Source organism: Xyrauchen texanus, chromosome 13 (genome assembly GCF_025860055.1).
Source record: "Xyrauchen texanus isolate HMW12.3.18 chromosome 13, RBS_HiC_50CHRs, whole genome shotgun sequence".
Classification (NCBI taxonomy): domain Eukaryota; kingdom Metazoa; phylum Chordata; class Actinopteri; order Cypriniformes; family Catostomidae; genus Xyrauchen; species Xyrauchen texanus.
The window spans coordinates 45,598,436-45,624,966 of NC_068288.1; the positions used below are offsets into that span (position 1 = coordinate 45,598,436).

The 26,531-nt window shown below is 38.8% G+C and overlaps 1 protein-coding gene across 1 annotated transcript in view; it reads left to right on the forward strand.

Moving 5' to 3' along the window:
* LOC127653918 (N-terminal EF-hand calcium-binding protein 1-like) overlaps nucleotides 1–26,047 on the forward strand; it is a 49,315-nt gene extending 23,268 nt beyond the window's left edge. Inside the window, exons 3-13 of the mRNA XM_052140777.1 lie at nucleotides 3,639–3,747; nucleotides 8,106–8,131; nucleotides 8,698–8,795; nucleotides 10,585–10,721; nucleotides 12,961–13,085; nucleotides 14,548–14,627; nucleotides 14,720–14,773; nucleotides 14,889–15,001; nucleotides 17,671–17,748; nucleotides 22,572–22,663; nucleotides 22,860–26,047. Coding sequence (XP_051996737.1) covers nucleotides 3,639–3,747; nucleotides 8,106–8,131; nucleotides 8,698–8,795; nucleotides 10,585–10,721; nucleotides 12,961–13,085; nucleotides 14,548–14,627; nucleotides 14,720–14,773; nucleotides 14,889–15,001; nucleotides 17,671–17,748; nucleotides 22,572–22,663; nucleotides 22,860–22,888 — 941 coding nt within the window. The 3' untranslated portion in view covers nucleotides 22,889–26,047. The remainder of the gene's footprint in view (nucleotides 1–3,638; nucleotides 3,748–8,105; nucleotides 8,132–8,697; nucleotides 8,796–10,584; nucleotides 10,722–12,960; nucleotides 13,086–14,547; nucleotides 14,628–14,719; nucleotides 14,774–14,888; nucleotides 15,002–17,670; nucleotides 17,749–22,571; nucleotides 22,664–22,859) is intronic.
* Nucleotides 26,048–26,531: the final 484 nt, after the last annotated feature.

The window sequence follows — 26,531 nt, forward strand, 5'->3', positions numbered from 1 at the left end:
CCACCACCAGCCTGCACAGTGGTAACAAGGCATGATGGATCCATGTTCTCATTCTGTTTACGCCAAATTCTGACTCTACCATCTGAATGTCTCAACAGAAATCGAGACTCATCAGACCAGGCAACATTTTTCCAGTCTTCAACTGTCCAATTTTGGTGAGCTCCTGCCAATTGTAGCCTCTTTTTCCTATTTGTAGTGGAGATGAGTGGTACCCGGTGGGGTCTTCTGCTGTTGTAGCCCATCCGCCTCAAGGTTGTGCGTGTTGTGGCTTCACAAATGCTTTGCTGCATACCTCGGTTGTAACGAGTGGTTATTTCAGGCAAAGTTGCTCTTCTATCAGCTTGAATCAGTCGGCCCATTCTCCTCTGACCTCTAGCATCAACAAGGCATTTTCAGCCCACAGGACTGCCGCGATACTGGATGTTTTTCCTTTTCACACCATTCTTTGTAAACCCTAGAAATGGTTGTGCGTGAAAATCCCAGTAACTGAGCAGATTGTGAAATACTCAGACCGGCCCGTCTGGCACCAACAACCATGCCACGCTCACAATTGCTTAAATCACCTTTCTTTCCCATTCTGACATTCAGTTTGGAGTTCAGGAGATTGTCTTGACCAGGACCACACCCCTAAATGCATTGAAGCAACTGCCATGTGATTGGTTGATTAGATAATTGCATTAATGCGAAATTGAACAGGTGTTCCTAATAATCCTTTAGGTGAGTGTATATATATATATAAAAAACAGTTAGTTCTGGTCCTCGAATCTGATTGGTCGAGAGATGTTCCATGAGCACTGATGGACTGACACCATCAGCATTCGGATGCTTCACTGTGTGTGTGTGTCACTCCGCTTGTGTTCGTGCCGTTCTAAACTAAAGTGTAAGAGCAGTGCAGAAGTGTTAAGAGCTACTGTTTGCCCTTTTATTTTTTGGCAGAGGCAGGCTAAATATATACAAACTGTGCTGCTGTGATAGCATGTGCTGAGTAACGTCATTTTTCCACCGTGTCCGATATTAAAATCAGTGCGACACACTTTGCAAAAGGCGTGGCCATTGTCGATATTTCATCGAGATATGAAATTCAATTCTTCCATCCAGCTGTTGTTATATTTACATGTATATTTAGTCTTCTCCTCCCATCTACCAGTGATGCTTGATTCAACTTCCCACATCTTCTACCTGTGCAGATATCAACAGCGAAACTTGGTCGTAGGTTGCCAGGTTGAGGTCACAAATGGGTTGAAATTTGTATGATGTGTCGATTGTTTGAGTAGGATGCGTTTCATACGAGATCTGGCAACTGGACAACCTTTGAATAATATATTGATGTGATTATTCATATAACGAGGTTTGGGCCATAAAAATTACGGGTGTTTCCTGGGAGAAATAACAAAATAGGAGGGGGGGGGGGGGCGGGAGATGGGTGTGAAATGAGAGGTATGGTTTACACAAAGCAGCTCTTCGTAATCGCTTGTATTACTACTGCACTAATAAAGCTAGGAAATAGCTTTAAATGGCTTTAAACTATCAACTTCAGCATTAAGGCTCATCACAGCTGAGAGACACAACAGACTGATTTATTACACAATGGGTGCTGTTTAAAATGGCGGAGGACATTGCGGTTTCTATAGTGAATAACTCTTGTGCACCGGCTACTGTGAAATAGGGAGGAATACTCCCGCTTGGACGGCTACTTTTCCACTAAGAAAGCTAATCTTCAGAAAGCTGACAGCATCTCTGCTTGGGAGTGGCAACAGGTGATTGCACACGCTCGATCTCTCTCTCTCTCTCACTCACACACACACGTCCATCCATGTTTCTCCAATAACTTGTTCGAAACAGCACAAGCCATGATACAATTCCAAAAGTGACATTTTTGAATTACTAATGAAGGTTTGGACGCATCATTTATTTTAATCCGCTGCGTAAGAAAGTAGTTCCATGCACAAATGCATTTTTATGACCGATTTTTTTACATTTACTTGTTCATTGAACTGTTGTATATAAGCAATATCACACTCGCAATCGTGCGATATGGCCCTATATCAGCACTGTTGTGATTTGTCCACAGGCAGAGTGCCGTAGGTAATCACAGCAGTGCTGATGTAGGGCCATATCGCACTCTTGCATGTGATATTACTTAAATATACAGTACATATATCATTCTTGTAATACTTTACAATAAGTTTGCATTTGTTAAAGTTTGTTAGCGGCATTAGTTTACATGAACTTAAAATGAACAATAATTTTACTGCACTTATTAATCTGGGCAATTTTTTATAAAATGTGTAATACTGTATATAAGTTGTATGCATTAACATTAGCTAATGCATTATAAACTAACATGAATGAACAAAAAACATTTGTGCTTTAATAACTTAACATTAACTAAGATTATTAAATGCTGAAAAAATGCGTTGTTCATTGCAGGGCTTTTTCTAGATACAAGCGGTATATGTGGCCACTTAGGGCCACCAGGGGGCTACGCAAAGCATGGTCATTTTTATTAATATTTTGTATTGGTATTTTTAAATATACTAAAAGTTCAGGCAGCTGTTATGGCTCAATGAGAGTTATAGTGGGCCCCCTTGTGGCCCGAGAGAGAAGGGAGAGTATAACTGTATCTATAACTAGGTGTTATAGGCAAGTGCACCTACAAGTCGGGAGTGAAAAAGGAAAATGGAAGAAAAGCACAGCCAGACCAGTGGTAAGAATGAATGTAAGCCAGCTACCTGGCTAGATGTTGTTTGTACCTTCTGAAGTGTTACCACTAATCTTAAGCAATAGTAATAGTGATGCCAGCCTTGGCAAACAACTATGAAGCATTTGATGGCTAGAAAAGGAAATGTTTAGTTTATCAGATATAAACTAGCTTTGTGTAATTAATTTACTTTTCATTCAGATTTTCAAAGAGGACTGAACTGGCCATCTTGAAATCAATTAGAAGGCCTCTGATCTCAAACTTCTCTCGTTGTTCAGACAGACGGCCGCTCTCTTGAAACTTATGTCAAAGTTCACATGGCAACTTTATATATCACTGAAAGTGAGCCAGTTCTGGTTTCGCCCAGAAATGACTCTCGCTGGATTCAGATATTCTTCAACTGATACGGTGTCCTAACCGTGTGTGATGCGACTGAAAGAGAAGTGATAAAATCAACACCAATGAGAAGATATTTGATGTTTTATTTAGAGAGTTTCAGATGATCTGATAGCTGTGATCTCGTCATGACTGTGTACTATCAAAGCTTTGAATGAGCTACTGCGTTTATATTCACTTTTGGCCATTTATTCTCTTTGGGCACTTGTCAGATGACAGATTCTCTACTTTACCTCATAATAAGAGCAAATGCACTAAAGCCAGATGGTAGTTCATGCATCAAGGTTGATATACGACATCTGTCATCAGTAAAAAGATTGCCCAGGTGTTTATATGGCCATGGGCTGGGAAGACAATGTTCAGAATAGCATTACCACCATACTACTATATTACTATAATTTCTGCAATATATATTGTGTATAGTGTGCCGTATTAAGTATGCAGTATGCTTGTATTCCATTCTGAATGTAGTCAGAGTAAACTGCAAAAGAAGATTTGTTGCTAATGTGCTGTCGTCTTTTTTTCTCATATCTTGTTGTAGATGATGGTAAGCTGTCTTTTGAGGAGTTTAAAGCATACTTTGCCGATGGGATACTCACAACCGACGAGCTTCGGGAGCTGTTCTTCTCCATCGATGGACGACAGACACAGTATGTCCCTCAACCACCACAAACACAGCATAGCCTTTGCGTTTAGCTGACCTGTATCCTTAGCAACCTAGCATTTACGTTCCCTAATTAGTCGCCTTTCAGAGGGGCATTTTTACTCTCTTGAGCCGCATGCAGTGGCTTTTCGAGTCATCTGCAAGACAATTGAATAAGCCAACGTTCACATGCATTAGGATCAAAGTATTACCCGAGGTGGCATGATTCAAAGCATTAAATTGAACAAAGACCTGCATTGCAGCTCTGCATCACACACACACCGTTCCTAACTCAGATTTTGCTCAAACACTTTGCTGGAAGGGGAGTATAGTTGCACAATCAGTAACACAATGTGTGAAGTAAATTAGTCTAAATATGGACTTCTGCTCCTTGCGCCGTATGCCTTTGTATTCCTTTGAAACAGTCTCAATTAACATTAAACCAGTCTGTAGATTTGCGGACCCGTGGGCTTTATCTGGAAGGATAATGACCTTGTTTTTTCTTTATCCCAAAGATGAATGTGATATTGTTAGTAGCACCTACTGAAATTTGTGCCACTGGGCAGGATTTGTGGGAATGAAACAACAAAATTAATAATGTTTTTAAAACTTGATATCAACATTGACCATTTACTTTCTTTATATACATTTCTTGTCTTATTGTTAATATCACCAGCCAAGTGTTATTTGAGAGGCATTGACCCTTTTGGAGCATCTCACATTGGTTGCATCGAGTCTTTGACACTGTGTTTTTAGGTTACTGTGTGTAAAGGGGTTCACACAATGGGAAAGGAGGAGGCATGAACCGGCAGAACAGTCAACGCAGCTTTAATGACATAAATCAAATTAAACAAACATAAACACACAGACACACACACACACACACAGAGCGGCTGCATGTCTCTCAAACTGGCACCTCCAGATCATCTTTATCCCCCTCCTGGCTGATTAGGGCATTTCAGTGCTGGGAGTGCATCCTCAAAGCCTAGCCAGGCCCTCCTCCTCGTCACACTCCTCTACCGCCTGATTCAGGCCGGGGAAACCTCCGGCTTGACGTGCACCCCTCCCCTCCCTTACTGGAGGGGAGGTGTTGCCCTTCCGGCCATTCTTCTGCCAGCAGGTCTTCACCGCCTCTTTGAAGCCCAGGGAGACATGAGGGAGAGGGTAGAGGGAAAGAGCGAGCGGGAGAGACAGAGAATGAGCGAGAGAGAAAAACTCACTCGCCGGTCCCCGGCCACGCCGTCGCATGGTCCTCAGCCACTCCTCCACCCACTAGCGGACAACAGCCACTCCTCTCCTGGCAGACATCAGTGAGTCCTCCCACCCCTGGCAGACTGTAATGGCTCCTCCACTTCCTGGCGGATGGCAACGGTTCCTCCAGATCCCGGTGGCTGGCAGCGACTCCTCAATCTCTTGGTGAAAGGCCACTGTGAGGACTTCACGACTCCACGAGGTGCATCCCTCCTCCTTCCTGGGTTTCGGCACCAATGTAACAGGTTTCACAGGATGGACAAGGAGGAGGCGGGAACCAGCAGAACAGTAAATGTAACTTTAATGACATAAATCAACTTATACAAACATAAAGCGGCTGCGTGTGTATCTCTCTCTCTCTTGAACTGGCGTCTTCGGCTCGTCTTTATCCCCTTTCCTGGCTGATTAAGACAATTCAGTACCGGCCGTGCATCCTCACGGCCCGGCCTCCCCTCCACGCCTTCCTGGAGGGGAGGTGTTGTCCTTCCAGCCGTCCTTCTGCCGGCAGGTCTTCCCCGCCTCTCTGGAGAGACGAGGGGAGGGGAGGGAGAGGGAAGAGGAAAAGAGGGAGAGATAGTGAGAGTCAAAATTCCCAAAAGTGATTATGGAAGTAAAATGGGTTTTGCTGTTTCATTGCTCCTTTTAAATGGAGTATTCTACAAAGCCATGCAAAACAATCAAGTAAATTTCAGATGGAGTTTTATAGTCTGTGCACAGTAGCGTTATTAACCATCAGTTTTGACACCCTGTCCATGCTCCTTCATTACCCAATTTATTATCCAGCCCCCTTTTGGCTTTCGTTTTATTTGGCGCTCAGTCTTGCAGAAATATTAAAAGTCCATTAATGCAATGAGGGAGCTCTCAAGGCAAGTCCAAGCAATTACAGAACCTGAGTCTATTTTAAATATTGTGTTTTGACTGTGATAGAGATTCAATGTGACAGGAATCACTGAGGGAATTTTAGATATGTTTCTGGCTGCATAAGAATAGGAATGTGGAATTCAGCATGAAAATGGACCTCATTGAGCCAATCAAATTGATCTGGGATGGTGTGAAATTGCAAGCTTTATTCTAGTCTCTTTATTAGTAACTGTGATCATTTCAAATGGGGTTTTAGTACATGTTTGACTTGTGTCCATTTACATACTAGATAATGGGTACATATGCAACCAATTCCTTAATTACCAGCACATTTTTATTCTGGCAACCTAATAAGAACGTTCTTTAATGGTTATTTTTAGGTTCAAATATTCACTATTAAATATTATTACAGTATATACATTTATAAAGTAACTTAAAAGGATGGATGCATGGATGAACAGGTAGATGGATGGATGGATGGATGGATGGATGGATGGCTGGATTGATAGATGGATGGATGAACTGATAGATTTATATTTACATTTGACATTTATGCATTTGGCAGACGCTTTTATCCAAAGCGACTTACAGTGCACTTATTACAGGGATAATCCCCCCGGAGCAACCTGGAGTTAAGTGCCTTGCTCAAGGACACAATGGTGGTGGCTGTGGGGATCGAACCAGCAACCTTCTGATTACCAGTTATGTGCTTCAGCCCACTACGCCACCACCACTTCCCCAGTGGTAGATGGATGGATGGATGGATGGATGGATTGATGCATGAATTGATGGATGGATGGATGAATGGATAGATTGATGGCTGGCTGGCTGGATGGATGGATGAACAGATAGATGGATGGATGGATGGATGGATGCATGAATTGATGGATGGATGAATGGAAAGATGAATGGATGGATGGGTAGATTGATGGCTGGCTGGCTGGATGGATGCACGAATTAATGGATGGATGGATGGATGGATGGATGGCTGAATGGCAAGATGGATGGATGGATAGATTGATGGCTGGCTGGATGAACAGATAGATGGATGGATGGATGGATTGATGCATGAATTGATGGATGGATGGATGGCTGAATGACAGGATGGATGGATGGATAGATTGATGGCTGGCTGGATGAACAGATAGATGGATAGATGGATGGATGGATGGATGGATGACAGATTGATGGCTGGCTGGCTGGATGAACGGATAGATGGATGGATGGATTGATGCATGAATTGATGGATGGATGGATGAATGGATAGATTGATGGCTGGCTGGCTGGATGGATGGATGAACAGATAGATGGATGGATGGATGGATGGATGCATGAATTGATGGATGGATGAATGGAAAGATGAATGGATGGATGGGTAGATTGATGGCTGGCTGGCTGGATGGATGCACGAATTAATGGATGGATGGATGGATGGATGGATGGCTGAATGGCAAGATGGATGGATGGATAGATTGATGGCTGGCTGGATGAACAGATAGATGGATGGATGGATGGATTGATGCATGAATTGATGGATGGATGGATGGCTGAATGACAGGATGGATGGATGGATAGATTGATGGCTGGCTGGATGAACAGATAGATGGATAGATGGATGGATGGATGGATGGATGACAGATTGATGGCTGGCTGGCTGGATGAACGGATAGATGGATGGATGGATTGATGCATGAATTGATGGATGGATGGATGGATGGATGGCCGAATGGCAAGATGGATGGATGGATAGATACAAGGATGGCTGTCTGGATGAACAGATAGATGGATGGATGGATTGATGCATGAATTGATGGATGGATGGATGGCTGAATGGCAAGATGGATGGATGGATGGATGGATAGATTGATGGCTGGCTGGATGAACAGATAGATGGATGGATGGATGAATTGGTGTATGGCTAGATGAATGGATTTGTGCATCATTTATAAAATAGTTTGAAGTGGTTGAAGTCCAAGTCTAGGTTTGTAAGTCATATTTTTGTTACTTCATATTATATTCTTCTTTTACTCATTATCTCTGCTAGTTACCATCTGCTGAGAAATTTCACCTCAGCCCTGCGATGTTAACAAGAACGGAGCATAATTGGACTGTTTACACGTTAAAATTCTGGCAAAGCTGTGGACAACCCACACATACTCCTTGATAATGACACCACTTTCAAATCCTTGACTCCTCTCCAATTCAATTAATGTTTTTGTCTCATTATTTTATTCTCTCTCCTTTCCTTTCCAGTAACCTCGATACAGACAAACTATCAGGTAGGTGTGGATCATTTCTTTAAATTGTCATATTGTGGAAAAAAAATTAGAGAACTGAAAAAGGGTTTAAGGTAGCAGGTTTAGATAAAAAAGGACTAGAGGTAATTAACTTTATTTTGAAGTAACTTCTCTATAACTTCAGACTGGCGAGTCGACACGTGAGTCGAACGTGCCATAGAAGTGCCACAAAATGACGTGATCGTGCCCCCCCAGAACCACCAATATGTGTGATCTTGTTCTCTAGTTAAAATATTTGAATTAAGAGACAGCCTGAATCTTGCTCTGTGCTCGAACAGGCTAAAGACGTTGATATTAGTCGACAGGAAACAATCAGGAAATAAGAAACCCAGGACAGACTGTCTGCATTACTCATTTGCTTGAGTACTTAAGCAAATATCGACAGCTGAGCCCAAGAGCGCCAAAGTCATTGCTGTAAGAGCGGTCCAAATTTGTTGATTAAACAGATTGTGAAGCTTGTTCAATGCAAAACTCGTTTCCTTGAACTTCTGTGACTCATATTTGGTGTTCTGCTCTATAATTCTCTCTCTGTTCCCTGCTGTTTTCAGATTACTTTTCTCAGCATCTTGGAGAATATATGGATGTTCTCTCAGCGTTAGAGAAACTCAATGTTGCCGTGCTAAAGGCCATGGACAAGACGAAGGAGGTAATACAAAAAACTGGGTGAACATTTAATAATTTCTCCCCAATATCCAAATAAAAATAAATTATATATATATATATATATATATATATATATATATATATATATATATATATATATATATATATATATATATATATCTTGCATAGATAAAATGCCTTTTAAAGGATGATTAAGTCCATATCCAAACTAATTTTGAAAACTCAATTTTAAGTTTCCTAATTAGGGGTTAAGTCCCGAAGGGGCGAAGATCCCTATTGTTTGTGTTAGTGTTCCTATTATTATTATTATTATTATTATTCCGCTATTGAGTCTATGGCAGCCCATCGAAGCTCTTGTGGGAAAGTTACGAAATTTGGCACACGAATAGAGGACAGTCTGATCTGTTACCACAACAAATTTTGCGTCTCTACCTCAAACGCTCTAGCACCACCAACTGCCCAAATTTGTACTCATGTTTATGTTAATAACTTTTGAACTGTGAGTCTTAGAAACTAAATTATTTTTGAGATTTCGAAATTCCTTGGCTCAAGATGATCCTATGATATCATGAGAATTTTCCGCCATTTTGAATTTTCTGAAAAACATACTTTTTCGAACTCATCCTAGGCCGTTTGTCCGATTGCGTGAAAATTTGCCTGCATCATCTAGAGGCACTCGCAACAAAAACGTAAGTCCAACGATATGAAAAATGCCTATGACGGCCATTTTGGATGTCGGCCATTTTTAATTTAATCATAAAATGCTGTATTTTTCGAAGGACTTGGTGAATCGTTACGAAACTTGGTATGTGTCTTTGGAACCATGATCTGAAGGGACTCAAAATCGCCACCTTGTGGTCAAATATTATAATTCTATGTCTAAAAATGCTAATAGCTATTGACTCCTTTCGCCTACTGTCATGAGACTGGTCTTGATAGAGTCCGTGGTTCATGCCGAGAACAATGATACCAATTATGTCATGATTGAGCAAACTTCCTGTCTGCCATTTTTTTAAATGTTTAAAACTTTATCGAACTCGTCCTCGTCCATACCATTCTCGAATTGCGCTTCAACGAATTTGACAAAGAACGCACAAAATCGAACTTGAGGCTGTATCTCCGCAACGCTTTAAGGTATTGGGACGAAACTTGGTACGTGTCATCACCATTAGGCCCTGAGGTTACCTGCAGCGTTTTGGCACACCGCCCCCTACTGGTCAGGAGATGGAAAAAATGTGTTTAAAAATGTATACACAAACATAACGAAAATTGTCTCTTTAGATCAAGTATTACATACCGAGTCGAACGATACCACATCTTCCTATGTCGGCCATTTTGAATTTAGTCACTATTAGTCCCTGAGGTTAGCCGCAGAATATATACTTCAAGTCATTTGTACTCCACTATAATCTTTATTATTTGCCAGCACAGAGGTTTGTGTTTTTGGAGACTGATCCTTTCTCTAATGGAGAAACCTGCCTCCTCTCAATAGTCACTTAGACTGTGACGTGGGCATTAATTGCATCTGACACGCGCCCAGTCTGTTTGTCAAGGATAAAGTGGGGGTTCATTTTGTTTACAGAGCGGTCGTCACTTATCAAGCTGTTTCCAGAGAGCACAATAAAGTCAGTGGATGCATCCTGTATCAGCCTCAGGTTAATTGTGTTTGTCATGTTATATTCTGTATTGATAACAGGAATCCTTTAGGCTTTTAATTAGAAGGACAAGAGGGAGGGACTTGACGTTTACCCTCAATGCTTGATGAATTGGTACATCACAGTGGTGAAAGTGTTCTCTGACTCTTGCTGTAGGAGTACCAGGGTTCGTCAGTTCTCGGGCAGTTTGTGACACGTTTCATGTTGAGGGAAACATCTAGTCAGCTGCTGTCACTCCAGATGTCTCTGCAGTGTGCTATGGAGGCCGTGGAGTCTCAGAGCAGCACCTCTCCGTGAGTTACACACATTTGACTTTCTATTTTTATGCTACTTTCCATTGACTTCTATTGTTTTTATATTGAACTAATAGTATTTTCTATACCCTCCCCCATATCCTAAACTTTACAGAAACTACAGAAAGTTTGTTTTCCTCGTGGGGGCAGTTGGCTGCTCCCCACAATGTCTGAGATTTCAAAAATGAAAATACAGATTTCACTTTTACAAAAAAAAGTCAGAATTAAAACTACAGGCTCCACAATTTTAAATATAGGTTCCACAATTAAAAATATAACCATTGAAACCATATGTTCCGTAATTAAAAATAAAGGTTCCGCAATTAAGAATATAGGTTCTGTATTTAAACCATTGGTTCTGCCAATATAACTGTAGGTACCACAGTTAAAAATGTAGGTTCCACAAATTAAAAGTATACATTCCACAATTAAAAGTATAGGTTCCGCATTTAAAACAATAAGTTCCGCAATTAAGAATATAGGTTCCGCATTTAAAACTATAAGTTCCGCAATTAAAACTATAAGTTCCGCAATTAAGAATATCACTTCCGCAATTAAAAATTTGACTATTATTACTATTAAATAATCAGACGTGGAGACAACCGAGATTCGTCCTCTGCCACCCAGATTGAGGTGAGTCACAAAAAAAAAAAACATTTTATATATATATATATATATATATATATATATATATATATATATATATATATATATATATATATACTGTATATATACTGGTTCTGCAAATAAATCAGTAGGTTCCACAATTAAAATATATAGAATATATTGGAGAAAGTTCCATTAAGTTCCTGTAATGCCATTGGAGAACCATTTTAAGATCCTACAACTTTTTAAAAGAACCTTTTTTTTAAAGTCCCTTCTGATGCTTAAGAAGAAATATGTTAATTATGCCACTGGAGGACCTTTTTAAGTTCCCCAGTTCTTTTGAAAACCGTCCACTGATGCTTTAAAGAATTTTGGAAGACTCCTGTTAACCGATGGTACGTAGAACCAAAACACTGATCTGAAGAACCTTTAATGTAACATTAAAAACTTTATTCATCTCCAAGTAACAATACGGCAACTCAGGAACATGCCTAAAATGGTTCTTGATAAGAAGAACCTGTTGTGCTGCAAAGAACCATTAAAGAACGTTTATTTTTACGAGTGTAGTTTCCGTTGTCCACAGTGGAACATCAACCTGTTTCAAAGAGAGACAAGGAAGGAAATACATTGAGAACACAAAGCTGCAAGCTCCAAATGTTTATGTTCTCTGTTTAGTTTATTATAAAGTATCGCTCATCTGTGAGGTATTCTCTCCTCACAAAGGATCAATCACAGGAACCACATTCTCAGAGGAGCTCTTAGTGCGGCAGAACTCTGGAAATGTTTGCATATGTAATAAGTGAAAAACAAAAAAAAGAGCATTTGAGCTGTCAGTTCTGCTGCCTTCAATTCCCATTTGCCAAACAGAATGGCCCATTAGTGCGACTGTTTCATAACTCGATTGGCTGCACTGTTCAGTGGTTACCCATAAACCATTCAGAAACTTGTTTATTGTGATCCTGTAGGGAATATGTATGAACCGTTCCTTGACATTACAGCTTTACCGCACAAGAGGAGAAAGATTGCTGTTCAATGTTAACAGAACTGGGCCATCAAGTCTTGAGACAGTTTTGAGTTAATTTGGTGCATCAAGAAAAACTCTTTTGAAGTTCCTTTGATGTCTTTAGATAACAGAGATGCACCAACGTATCGGCCAAACATCGGTATCGGACCGTAAATGCAGTTATCTGTACTGCTTAAAAACAGCCAATGATCAGGTGCTAATTATATTTCCTTCGAAGTTGTTATTATAGTAGAACTACCAAACTATCGGTTTATGATGTTTTTAAAAAATAGATGCACCGATGTATCGGCCAAACATCGGTATCGGCCAATAAAAGCAATTATCTGCAGAGACAGAGACCATGGATGAAAATAACATATACATTTCTTCTAAAGTTTATATTATATATGTCATTAATTTTCAGTGACTTGAAACAGGGTAGCATAAAAGCAGAACCAACAAATTATCGGTATCGGCAGATGTTGCTCTAAATAATCGGATATCGTAGCAGCACACACATTGTTTTTATCAGTGCATCCCTTTCAGAAACCTTTTTAATTAAATTTTCCTGTGACTGCATATAAGAACCATTTTAAGGTGCTATGACGTATCTCTCTTTTCTCTCTATAGAGTGGAGGTTGTGAAAGTCCCGGAGCATCTGGCCGTACAGAAGAACAACAAAAGATGTGGCCGTCGAGTACAGAAGAACATGTGTCTGTCACCTACTGATCCATACTCAGGCATTCTCACTACTGGTAGCACACTCAGACACACACACATATACACACACACACACACACACACACACATACATAAATACATACACACTAGTGATGTATGTCTCGAGACCGGTCTTGGTCTCGAGACCACTTTTACGTGGTCTCGGTCTTGTCACGGCCTTGACGGTCTTTGGTCTTGTCTTGGTCTCGGACCTCTCGGTCTCATCTAGGTCTCGCTGTCTCAGACCGACATAGTGGTCGGAGGATTTAGCAATACAATACTACAATATCCACGACGACACAACGTTCGATAATGCAACAGTATTATTATTTCGCGCCCTTCAAATGCAACCAATCACATGTATTTTTTTGTGACACAGCCGTTGGCGCTCATCCACCCATATAACATTATGCCTCAGTGAGTGAGTGTAGCGTAGAGCGTAAAGAGCACAGTCAGTCAGTAGCATGTCAGCGAATTCCTTGGTCATAAAATTTGCTTTCGTAGAACACAATGAGTTCTTCTGCACATCGGCAAATAAAAAGAAGCATTTGGCGAAATGTAGATTCTGCAAAGTCTGCTTGACAGAGACAGCCGGGACCACCTCAACGTTCACCAGACACCTGGAGCGTAAACACAGGGAAAGGTAAGCTATCTACCCATTTGCAAACTCTTTGAGGTAAAACCTTTCCAACCTCCCATGACCAAACAGATCATGTATCTGCTGAATTATTGTTGTTTATCATGTGTTCTTCTCACACGTACGGTATAAGTTTTTGCAAGCCTCTCTAAGGACGTAACTAACGTTAACCTGGTGAAGAGTGTAACGTTACATGCTAAGTAACGAGATTTTGGGTAACTGCACAACTGACAGATGACTTTGAGCGCACCACCAACGGTGTGTGTGTGTGTGTAAAACCATAGCGACAAAACGACCAACTTTTTCTTTTTTCCCCTCCGGTCTCGACTTTGTCTCGGTCTTGGTCTCGACTTGGTCTCGGTCTTGGTCTCGACTTGGTCTGTCTTGGTCTCGGTCTCGATACCCTCTGGTCTTGGTAGTGTCTTGGTCTCGGTTTAGGCGGTCTTGACTACAAGTCTAATACACACATACACACACCCACAAACATAAATACACACACACACATATACACACACTTAAATAAATACACACAAACACAAAGACACATACACACCCACACATACACACACGTGCACACATATTTACACACACAAACACGCACACATACAGACACACACACACACTCAAACACACCCACACACATACACACCCACACACACACTCAGACACACACAAAGACACACTCATACAGACACACACACAGACACACTCAGACACACACAAAGACACACTCAGACAGACACACACACACACACACACTCAGACAGACACACACACTCTCAGACACACACACACTCAGACAATATGCATTGGTTATGAGTTGAGTTGTGTACCGTGTATCGTTGTGTGTTGTTTCTCAGGTGTTACTGTAGATACAGATGAACACTGGTGCTCTCAGATCAACAGACTGCAGCAACTCATCGACAAACTGGAGTGTCAGGTGACCATCTACTTAATTAAACCTATCTAAATCTGTCCATCCATCAGACAACTTGATTTATGAATCAGTTTTGATGTATTCTTCATTTCTAGAGTCCAAAGTTGGAGCCTCTGAAAGAAGATACTCTGTCCAGCACATATAAATCAGTGAGTGCTTTCGTAACGTCTCCATTTACTCTCGCCACTCTTCTTCTTCCAGTCGTAACATTGTGCTGTTGTTTGATATAACCATTGCATTTCTTAAATCCCCCTCTCTGTCTAGAACATTCTTCTGGTTCAGAGACAGATGATGGTGATAGAGAATGATCTCGAGGAGTTTCAGAAGGCTCTGAAAACTTATGCCGACTCCACCGCCAATCAAAACGACAACATACAGTGAGACACACGCCACATTCACTCACATGATAAACTGTGAAGTGATTATGATGATATGAAATCTCAGTGAACTTCGATCATTGTACAGTTAGCATGATCTAGAAGGGGAAAATGTTCTTCAGCCGGTCAAGATTTGCCAAACAAATGACACATGACCGGTTGACTGTACATTAAATTCATGTAATGTTTCTCTTCAGGTGTATACGTCTAACATTAGTAGTGAAAATAAGAAAGAAAAATAAAAAGTCAACAAAAAGTCATTTTTCAGATAACACAAGATGTGTTCAAATTCAAAAGACAATTAAAATTAAACGTTCCGCAATTAAAAATATAGGTTCCGGAAATAAAGTTACAGGTTCCCCAATTAAAAATAAAGGTTTGGCCATTCAAAACTATAGGTTCCACTAGTAAAACTATAGGTTCCACTAGTAAAACTATAGGTTCCGCAATTACAACTAAAAGTTTTGGCAATTAAAAATATAGGTTCCACTATTAAAACTATAGGTTTCGCAATTAAAACTATAGGTTCCACAATTTCAGCTATAGGTTCCGCAATTAAAACTATAGGTTCCACAATTTCAACTATAGGTTCCACCATTAAAACTATAGGTTCCACTATTTCAACTATAGATTCTACCATTAAAATTATAGGTTTCGCAATTTCAGCTATAGGTTCCGCAATTAAAACTATAGGTTCCACAATTTCAACTATAGGTTCCACCATTAAAACTATAGGTTCCACTATTTCAACTATAGATTCTACCATTAAAATGATAGGTTTCGCAATTTCAGCTATAGGTTCCGCAATTAAAACTATAGGTTCCACAATTTCAACTATAGGTTCCACCATTAAAACTATAGATTCTACCATTAAAATTATAGGTTTCGAAATTTCAGCTATAGGTTCCACAATTAAAACTATAGGTTCCACAATTAAAACTATAGGTTCCGCGATTAAAATTATAGGTTTTCTGCAAATTCAGCTATAGGTTCCACAATGAAAACTATAGGTTCCGCAATTAAAAATATAGGTTCCGCAATTAAAACTACATGTTCCACAATTAAAACTATAGGTTCCGCAATTAAAACTACAGGTTCCACAATTAAAACTATAGGTTCCGCAATTAAAACTATAGGTTCAACAATTAAAACTATAGGTTCCACAATTAAAACTACAGGTTCCACAATTAAAACTACATGTTCCACAATTAAAACTACAGGTTCCACAATTAAAACTACAGGTTCCGCAATTAAAACTATAGGTTCCGCAATTAAAACTACAGGTTCCGCAATTAAAACTACAGGTTCCACAATTAAAACTACATGTTCCACAATTACAACTACAGGTTCCACAATTAAAACTATAGGTTCCGCAATTAAAACTACAGGTTCCGCAATTAAAACTACAGGTTCCACAATTAAAACTACAGGTTCCACAATTAAAACTATAGGTTCCGCAATTAAAACTACAGGTTCCACAATTAAAACTATAGGTTCCACAATTAAAACGACAGGTTCTGCAATTAAAATTATAGGTTCCACAAATTCAACTATATGTTCCACTAGTTAAACTCTAGATTCTGCAATTCAAATTATAGGTTTCGTCATTTCAACTATAGGTGTTATGAGTGTGGGAAGTAGGAGAAGGCAGACGGGAGGTGCGGATCCAAATTATTTATTCACAAATAAATAATAATTATACAAACACAGGAACAAATGAAAGGTCCACGATGGGAAAAGAAACTAAAACACGGAAGAACATTGAGGGGCAACACAGGTTGGGAAAACATCCATAAAGGGCAAGGAAACCTCGAACGAACACGAAGACGTCAGGAACATGAACAGCGGACATGAAACGATCAACGTGCAACGGTAACAAACCACAAAGGAAAGAGAAAACAACGAAATCACGAACAGGTGCGGACAATAACACAGTGCAGGCAGTGATGAGGGCCGGGAAACATGGGAAATGTAGTTTCTTACACGGACAGTGAAACACGGGGCGGGCAACACGGGATCGTAACAATAGGTTCCACATTTAAAACTATAGGTACCGTAATTAAAACTACAGATTCCATAATTAAAACTATACCTGTAGGTTCTACAATTAAAACTATATGATTCGCAATAATACTAAAGGTATTATTAAAATAATTAAAAATAAAAATAAAGGTTTCGCAAGTAAAAATATAGGTTTGGCACATTAACTTTCTTTAGTACAATGACAAAATAAAAGCCAATTATTTAATTTTGCTAACATGCTGTCTTTATAATATTACACTAATATCACATTAGTGATATGGCATCAAAGAGTTTGAAAACCCGTTCTAGAGAACCATCAACTGAACTGTAAAAATCATATTTAATGAACGGCTCTCTGGAATTCTTACATTCAGCGGTGAAAGAGCTTTAATAATAACTGTTGTAGCAGTGTAATAAGCATGCTAATGAACAGCTATAGCAGGATATTATCCCAAAATAAACCCCTTTAGCACATTTATACAAGGCCCTGTGGAGGTTTATTTGCTATCATGACCGGCTGACCGTACATTATCCCTTATTATTATCCTTCTTATATTATTATCTCTCAGGATTTTATGATTTCTCAATGTTCTAACCGTCTTACTAAATAATCTTCCCATTGACGAGCCGTCATGTCTCTCGTTCAGTGTGTCCATTCAGAAACTGCCTGAGAAGAGCTGCTACATCATATATGAATTTTGGCAGGACCGTATTTCCTGGATGAGGTGGGTGTGTGTTATTGAAATGCAGAGATTTAGATCGTAGTTGGGACAGGTTTAGACACGAGTCTTTGGAAAAACATCCTGATGCTTCATTCTTACATATGCAAAACATTTGTGCGTTTGTTTAATCCCCTGCTGTAGTCCTTCAATTAAAGAAGCTCCAACTGAGTTCTACAGCTTATAGGTTATATGGACAACCTCAGTTTTGCTGGCTTGCTGTGAGTGTGTGTGTGTGTGTGTGTGTGTGTGTGTGTGAGTGTGTGAGTGAGAGTGTGTGTCTGTGTATGTATGTGTATGTGTGTATGTGTGTATGTGTGTGTGTGTGTGTGTGTGTGAGTGTGAGTCTGTGTATGTATGTGTATGTGTGTATGTGTGTGTGTGGGTGTTTGTCTGTGTATGTATGTGTATGTGTGTATGTGTGTATGTGTGTGTGTGTGTGAGTGTGTGAGTGTGAGTCTGTGTATGTATGTGTGTATGTGTGTGTGTGGGTGTTTGTCTGTGTATGTATGTGTATGTATGTGTATGTGTGTGTGTGTGTGTGTGAGTGTGTGTGTGTGTGTGTGTGTGTGTGTGTGGGTGTTTGTCTGTGTATGTATGTGTATGTATGTGTATGTGTGTGTGTGTGTGTGTGAGTGTGTGTGTGTGTGTGTGTGTGTGTGTGTGTGTATGTGTGTATGTGTGTGTGTGAGTGTATGTGTATGTGTGTGTGTGGGTGTTTGTCTGTGTATGTATGTGTATGTATGTGTATGTGTGTGTGTGTGTGTGTGTGAGTGTGTGTGTGAGTCTGTGTATGTATGTGTATGTGTGTATGTGTGTGTGTGGGTGTTTGTCTGTGTATGTATGTGTATGTGTGTATGTGTGTGTGTGGGTGTTTGTCTGTGTATGTATGTGTATGTGTGTATGTGTGTGTGTGGGTGTTTGTCTGTGTATGTATGTGTATGTATGTGTATGTGTGTGTGTGTGTGTGTGTGTGAGTGTGTGTCTGTGTATGTATGTGTGTGTGTGAGTGTTTGTCTGTGTATGTATGTGTGTGAGTGTGTGTCTGTGTATGTATGTGTATGTGTGTATGTGTGTGTGTGTGTGAGTGTGTGTCTGTGTATGTATGTGTGTGTGTGAGTGTTTGTCTGTGTATGTATGTGTGTGAGTGTGTGTCTGTGTATGTATGTGTGTGTGTGTGTATGTATATGTCTGTGTCTGTCTGTGTGTATATGTGTGTGTGTGTATGTGTATGTATATGTCTGTCTGTGTGTATATGTGTGAGTGTGTGTATGTATTTGTGTGTATATCTGTGTGTGTGTATATGTGTGTGTATCTGTGAGTGTGTAACTGTGTGTGTGAGTGTGTATCTGTGTGGTGCGTAGTGTGTATATGTGTGTGTGTAGTGTGTATATGTGTGTGTACCCTGTGTTTTCATGCCAGATTGTTGAGGGTCTTATTAGACTCACATTTTAAATTAGCAAATGGCTTATATCATAGCACAGACTTCACACGCGACACACACACACACACACACACACACACACACACACACACACTGACCTGCTTCCACGATACACACTGCTCTAGAATGATTTACACGTGACAGATTGTGTTACCAATTTGTGTTTCTCATAACAGCACTATAAAGAAAATCCAAGGTGTGAATTTTCCATCTTCATTATAACAATTTGATGGATAAAGTTCTAATCTAATTTAATGTAACTAAGAAACAAACAGGACTGCAAACGATACCTTGCAATGCCATTCAAAATAGAATTGCCATGTAAATATCTCCTGTGGAGAAAATAAGCACGATTTGAAAGCTTTAGTCGTGGTGCGATTGAGCTTAACTGAGTTCACAGTATTCTGATGGCATTGAGATCTGGAGTTAAAAGTTCTGTTAGCTTGAATGTTTAGAGTCTCGAGCTCTCCGCTGATTGGTTCGTGTACAGGCAACATTCTGACGTGCAGCATCAACACATTTAATGTAAAGAGTCTCAAGCCGACGCAATCCAGTGTCTCATCTATATCATGAATGAATATTATTTCTGGAGAGCTGAGGGGTTTGTATGTTGGGCAGCGCTGTGCAGTAGTTGTGCGTCACCTTTGGATGATCGACTCATCTGTGCTGACAGTGACTTGGACATGATGTGACTGTGAATCCCTGGATGTTGTTCTGGAGAATTCCTGTTGTAGCTTTAAATGAATATTCCAGGTTTAACATCAATCGACAGCACTTGTGGCACATTGTTGAGTACAATAAACAATATATTTCAACTTGTCCGTCATTTATTTAAAAAAATAAAGTGAGTCACTTACAATGGAAGTCAATGGGGTTTAATCTGTAAACATTAAAATACTCACACGAGACATAAACAATATGTGTGTTAACATGATTTTACTGTGATAAAATCACTTACTAACCGCATCTGTGGGAAGATATAGACAATTATACATCTTTGTTGCCATGACGATGTAACACTGTAAACTATCAAACGTCTATAAAACCGGTGATTTAAACAACTTTACAACTGTTTACAAATAAGAATAAAGGTTTTAACACAATCATTTATGAAAGTGCTTTTATACAATTATAAGCGTCACATTTCTGCCTTTAAACCCTCCAAAAATTGTCCCCATTGACTTCCATTGTAAGTGCCATCTTTGTTTAACCCTCCTATGGTATTGAAAAATGGCACCTATCTTTGGTATTCACGGTAATTTTTGACCGGAAGGTTTTCATTATAATGCTAATTATACCATTTCTTCTTTCCTGAAGAACAATAAAATGGTGCATTTCATTTGGAATTTTATGCAATTTTTATCTTAATTACATGTGAACATTTTACCATTCATTTGCATATTGGAATAAGCAAATAAATACATAAACAAAAACAATTCAGAACCTACATTTCTATAAGTTGAAACATGAAGAATATATGTGAATGTGACATAAACAAGAGGCAGATTTTTGCCATCTGGTGAATAAAATATAAATAACATGACATGCCAGTAACAGCCAGTAGATGCTGTAGCCACCAACTGTGTAGTCTGATGGATTGTTTAACTTAATTTTGTATTTTATCGCAAGATATTCGGATATATATTTAGACTAGTGTCATCACGGTACCAAAATTTCAGTAGTCGGTACCGATACCAGTGAAATTTCACGGTACTCAAAACCATTTTCGGAACCAAAGCAAAACACAAAATCAGGTTACTAAGCAACACTCTTATAATAACAAAGTCAACAAAACATCACCAGCAGAACTAAGAACAGAAATATGCCATTGAGCAACACTTTAATTTAAATATATTATTTTTTAATTATAACAAAACTGAACAATGTATGTTAAAGTATGTTTGAACACTTATATAAGATTTGCTGCAACTTTTGCAACTTTTAATTTAAATGTTTACCAAGTACTAAAAATCAAATCCTAAATAAACAAGCAAACAATAGAATTAATAAAAAAAACAATTTCCAAACTAAATGTGGAAAGTGCTCTTGTATTAATAAAGCTGCATATTGACAATTTACTTCATGATAAGAAATGCATATGGACATATATATATATATAGATATTATGATTAAGTGTGTGCGCTCGAGGGATGAGCGTCCCGTGACAGAGTCTCTCTCAGCCGGGGCAGTTTCAATCTCTCCCCCTGAGATCGGGACATTCACACGACTCATAGAAGAGGCGCCGACCGCACATAGAAATGCCCGTTTCTGAGTTTATAGTTATTAACATGAGCTGCTTCTGTATTATTTGAACTTTAATAAAGCAATAATGCATTACATTTTACTGCATTTAAGATGTTACGCCGGGATGTTTCCTTTAAAGAGCTCCGCCTCGCTTATTCCAAAACGGGACATGCTTCTGAATGTACTTTAATAATTCCCTGATACTTTGGGATCTACATCAAATAAACTGAAAGTTTCGAGTGCATCTGTGATCTGTGTAATTCTGAACTGCTGCTCTCACGTGTCATCGTTACAGTTTAATGTGATTTCATGTTGCGTTAAATGAGATACAACGAATATTTTTCTCGACAATTTTGTATTTTCGACGATGTCGATAATGTCGACTAAACGTTTCGGCCCTAATGCAAATGATAATATGCTTTTAAACTCGCCTGCTTTAGTTGCTTGAATAAATCCGGGTGTCTGTCTTTCAGGTGCTTTATTAAGTTTAATGTGTTTCCTCCTTTCGTCAGGAAATTGCGAAAGCAGCGTTTACTAACAGGTTTTTGCTGATCTATGACGTTTCCCTAACTTATGAATTTCCAAACCTGGTTTTTTTCCACTTTTCTTTTCGACATGATTCAGTTGAGACTCCGCAGCAGCTTTGCTTGTCGTCATCTTTTGCTTGTTGTGAGCGTTCGAACGTTCCCGCCTCTGCATGGGTTCCCGGGTAGACCCCGGTACTCGGTTCCCCGGTACCTCCAGAAATTCTGGTATCGTAAATAATTTTTGTTTGAGTACCAACTTGGTACCGGAATTTTTGAAAACACTAATTTAGACATTATCAAACTATTGTTTGTCAAAGTTTAGCAAAAATGACCGAATACCACAGGAGGGTTAAGTAATCAACATTATGCCACAAATGCAGTCAACGGAGCTTAACTTGACTTGAACTTGATTATAGTAGCTATAATGTTTTAATCATTTGATTTTGTTTGCGTTTTGATGGTTATAATTTTAGGCTTTTCATGCAATGATGAATTGCACTTAAAAACACGATTTCAATGATCTCAAGTGTATCTCTGCTGTTTTTGAAATTAGACATGATTAAAGGAATATTTCAGGTTCAATACAAGTTGACGAAATCTCTCTCATTCTGCAGTTATTTGCAGTCTGATGCCAGTAAGATGTTTCAGCGTTGTATTATAGACATGCTGGAGGATCCTGAGGTGGTCTCCACTATGCTGATGCCAGGTAAGAGCGTGTGGGCGACACCGTTTATTACTTATTGTGTTTTTAAATCCCTCTGAATATCAGCCTTGAAGCTAAAGGAATTGCATACTGTCCTCATGGCCAAACCTCCCCTCCATGGCTATTCATGAGGAGTTATGATGCTTTATTTTCGTAATATCTGCATCTTTCTCCTTTTCTGTCGTTTTCTGTCTTACAGCGTCGTGGTGGATCATGACAAACAACTAACAGCAACAAAAACACTTCAACGCCCACAACCGAACCTGTGTCTAAAAATGACCCCTGCACATCTTTGAATTAATAACTAGCTGTAAAAGAAAGATGATGAATCATATGTAACTGTGACACACACACACACACACACACGCCATATTTGTGTCGCATTTGATATATAATGTTCTGTATGTATAATAATTCACCAAATATAACATGCTAACAGGTTTGTGCACTATTCAGAGTTAAATTAAGAATGCCTGAATTTAAACGAGATACCAAAAAGGATGTAGAATTAAATTTAAGGTAGAATTCAAATGGAATGAAATTCACATAACTGCTAACTAATGTGTCGTTTTTTAATAATACATACATTTTTTCGGTGTTAATTACCATCAATGTTATCATACTCAACATATAGTGTATTTCCAGAAACGTTACAGTAGACTATATGCATTATTCATGCATAAAATGCCACCTATAGACATTTTTATTTTGTTTAAATTAATTTTATAATATTTAATACATATAAATATATTTATATATATTTAACTGGTTGGCCATGGGTGAAGAACACTACTTGATAATCAATAGATTAAAAATTATGTCAATATTATACTTAAAAAGTTACCAGAAAACAATGTGATATTTAGTCACTATAATTATTTGTTTGCTTGGTTTTTTTTTTTACCAAAACGAGACAGATTTCCCGATTCAATTGCATCTATTCAATCAATAAATAGGACACTATATTTAATATATAATTTTTGTTACATGTTCATTGTTTAATTGCATAATTTGTACTATTTACAAGTATTACATTAATTAATTGATTTGAACATGTGCTAAAACCAGTACTGTCTCTTTAAGAGAACCGGCAATTCTGTAAGTGAGCGCATGTTAATGAGAGAGACTGTGCTGTGCGTGATTAGAATTAAATGTTTATTTTGTTGTTTTTGACTGTAGAGATAGGGTATTATTGTAAAAGAGACTTTATTCAATGACATGCATTACGTGGAGCAACTTTTGCTCTCAACACACACTGAAAGGATCTCCACCAGTTTATTACACAATCACTGCTGAGTGAAATATGAGCATTTACCAGCCATTGCCAAATCTATACATTTTAGCCATGCATAGCAAATTCAAGTGCTTTCCTTCCTATTTTTAAAGGAGGGTTGTGCACAGAATAAAAGATTGATCTTGTGATTTAACGATCGATATAGAGATAAAATCTATATTTTTACCCACCCCTAATTGTGTGACTGTTGAAGGGAGCGATTTCTTTAAGGAATATTCCGGGTTCAATACAAGTTCAGATCAGTCGACCGGATGTGTGGCATAACGTTGGTTACCACAAGACTCGTCCCTCGTTTTACTGCGACACCCAGAAATCTGTGTCGCAGTAAAACACTTACGATATAAGTCAATGGGGTTTAATCATAGACTGTAAAAAAAGATGGCCGACACCCCTTCGCTCTTTTCCATTGGTGAGAACTGAAGCCGCCAGTGTCCCGATATGGCGCTGACATCTTGGGACTTGAGTCTGCGCAGTTGCGATTTCGGGACCAGACCTGCGCAGTAGTGAGCAGGAAGTAAAGCTGCGAAATCAAGGCCCCGCCCTCACACTCGCTGAATCAATCGCAAAAAATAATTGAAATACTTAATTATTGAAATTTAGATATTAAATTTAAAGATCCAATCTGTCCTCCGAAGATCCCGAAAAAAAAGTCTGTTGGTGCTTCAGTGACTACTTCGCTCAGAGAACCTGTCAATCACAGCTGTCAATCATGATGTCACAGCACCGTTTTTATAGCATCAAATAACTAAAAACAAACTTATTTTGAAAACAAACACTTGAAATGACATCAACGTGATAGAAACGACAGTAAATGACAGAAACTATCTTTGGAAAAAAGCTATGTGAAGTGTAATTTAATTGTTTAGTTGGTCTCACGTCCTGTTGAATAACATGGGGAGGCGGGGTTTATGACCTATACTAGGACCAGCCACCGGGGGGCGATCAAGACGTTTTGGCTTCACTTTTGAGGGCTTGTGCGGCATCACTTGGGTTTAATCTGTAAATGTTAAAATACTGTTTCAAAAGTATAGACACAAGACATAAACAATATGAGTGTTAACATGATTTTACTGTCATTAAATCTCTTACCTTTCTGTCTTATGTTATATCTATTTTTACAACTTTGTTGCCATGACGACGTAACACTGTGAACCCTAAAACGACCGTTATGGAGGGACATCATTGTTTTTGTGGTAATCAAATCGTTGCCACAAATGCTCTCGATTGATCTTAATTTATATTGAACCCAGAATATTCCTTTACATTTTTAATTTTGCTCACATGCATGGTGGTAATATTTCTGGCATGCATAAAGAATCAAAGCATATTTTGCTCCGTGCAGACATTTAAGAGGCTTTTGAATCCAGCAGCTTTGATGCAGATACAGCAACTCACTATGAGCAAAATATTAACAGATAAAAAAACAAACAACAAATGTTGTATTCTTGTAAATAATTAAGATCGCACTAATGAAATAAACTGCTTCTTGAGACTATCAACTTTTACTTTAAGAAAATACGAACTGCTATTTAAAAGTGCATGCAAATGAGATGTTTTGACAAAAGTCATTGTTTGTTCACAGAGATTATTTCTCCAGAGAAGTCTGAAATATGCAAGTCTGTGAATAGGATACACTTGTAATGAAGATGCAGCTGACTAAAGGTGTTTAATTTGACTATGTAGACATTATAAAGGCCAAAGTATACTTCGGGTGCGCGCGTTGCGGATCATCCGCGCACAGTATGAGTGACGCAAATTGCGTCATCTGCACAGCCGCGCGCTTGACCGCACGCCACCTCGGCTGTGCGCATCGTCTGCGCATGCGCTGGCCATTGACCGAGCTGAGTGACACGAAGCAGTTGCAGTGCGCATGCGTCTAACATGTTCCTATTCGTTCGCTGTCAGAAAAATATGCTCAGAAAGGCAAAGCGGTCGGCCGGGCGCGACCGGAAGTATAACTGGGCCTTAAGACAGTGGTTTGACTGTCATATTGTCATATTGCAAGACGTTGTACAGTTTATGCATCTTAAATAAAATAAAATAAATTACTTTGCTTTGTTTTTTATGTCGTTTAGTTCATTGAATGAAAATAAAATGGAAATTATTAACTTTTTTTGTGTGTGTGTATCGTTTCGTTCTTCAAAAATTTTACAGTCAATACCAAGATTCATGTTTTTATTTATTTTCTATTTTTATAATAATTGCATGATTTTGTAATATCTTTCACATCACATTATGTGCATCTTGACGATAAAATAACACATGAATTAAAAAGGCAGAACAATTATAAATCCGTCTATCGAAATATTTTATGAAATGATTATTCTTGATTGGAAAACACAATGATGGATGAAATCACATTCGTGCAGTCTATGACAAGCAAAGACTGTACAAATGACTGCAGCGTTTTCCCATAGAAACGATTAAATGAGAACATTTGTCAGGTCATATTTCACTCCAAAATCAAAAAGGAAGAGATATACTGTATATGTAAAGTCTATGTTTTTGTATTGTGACGTTTTAATGACAATTAGGCACCTCCACCCCATTCTTGTTACTCTAATAAAAATAAATAAA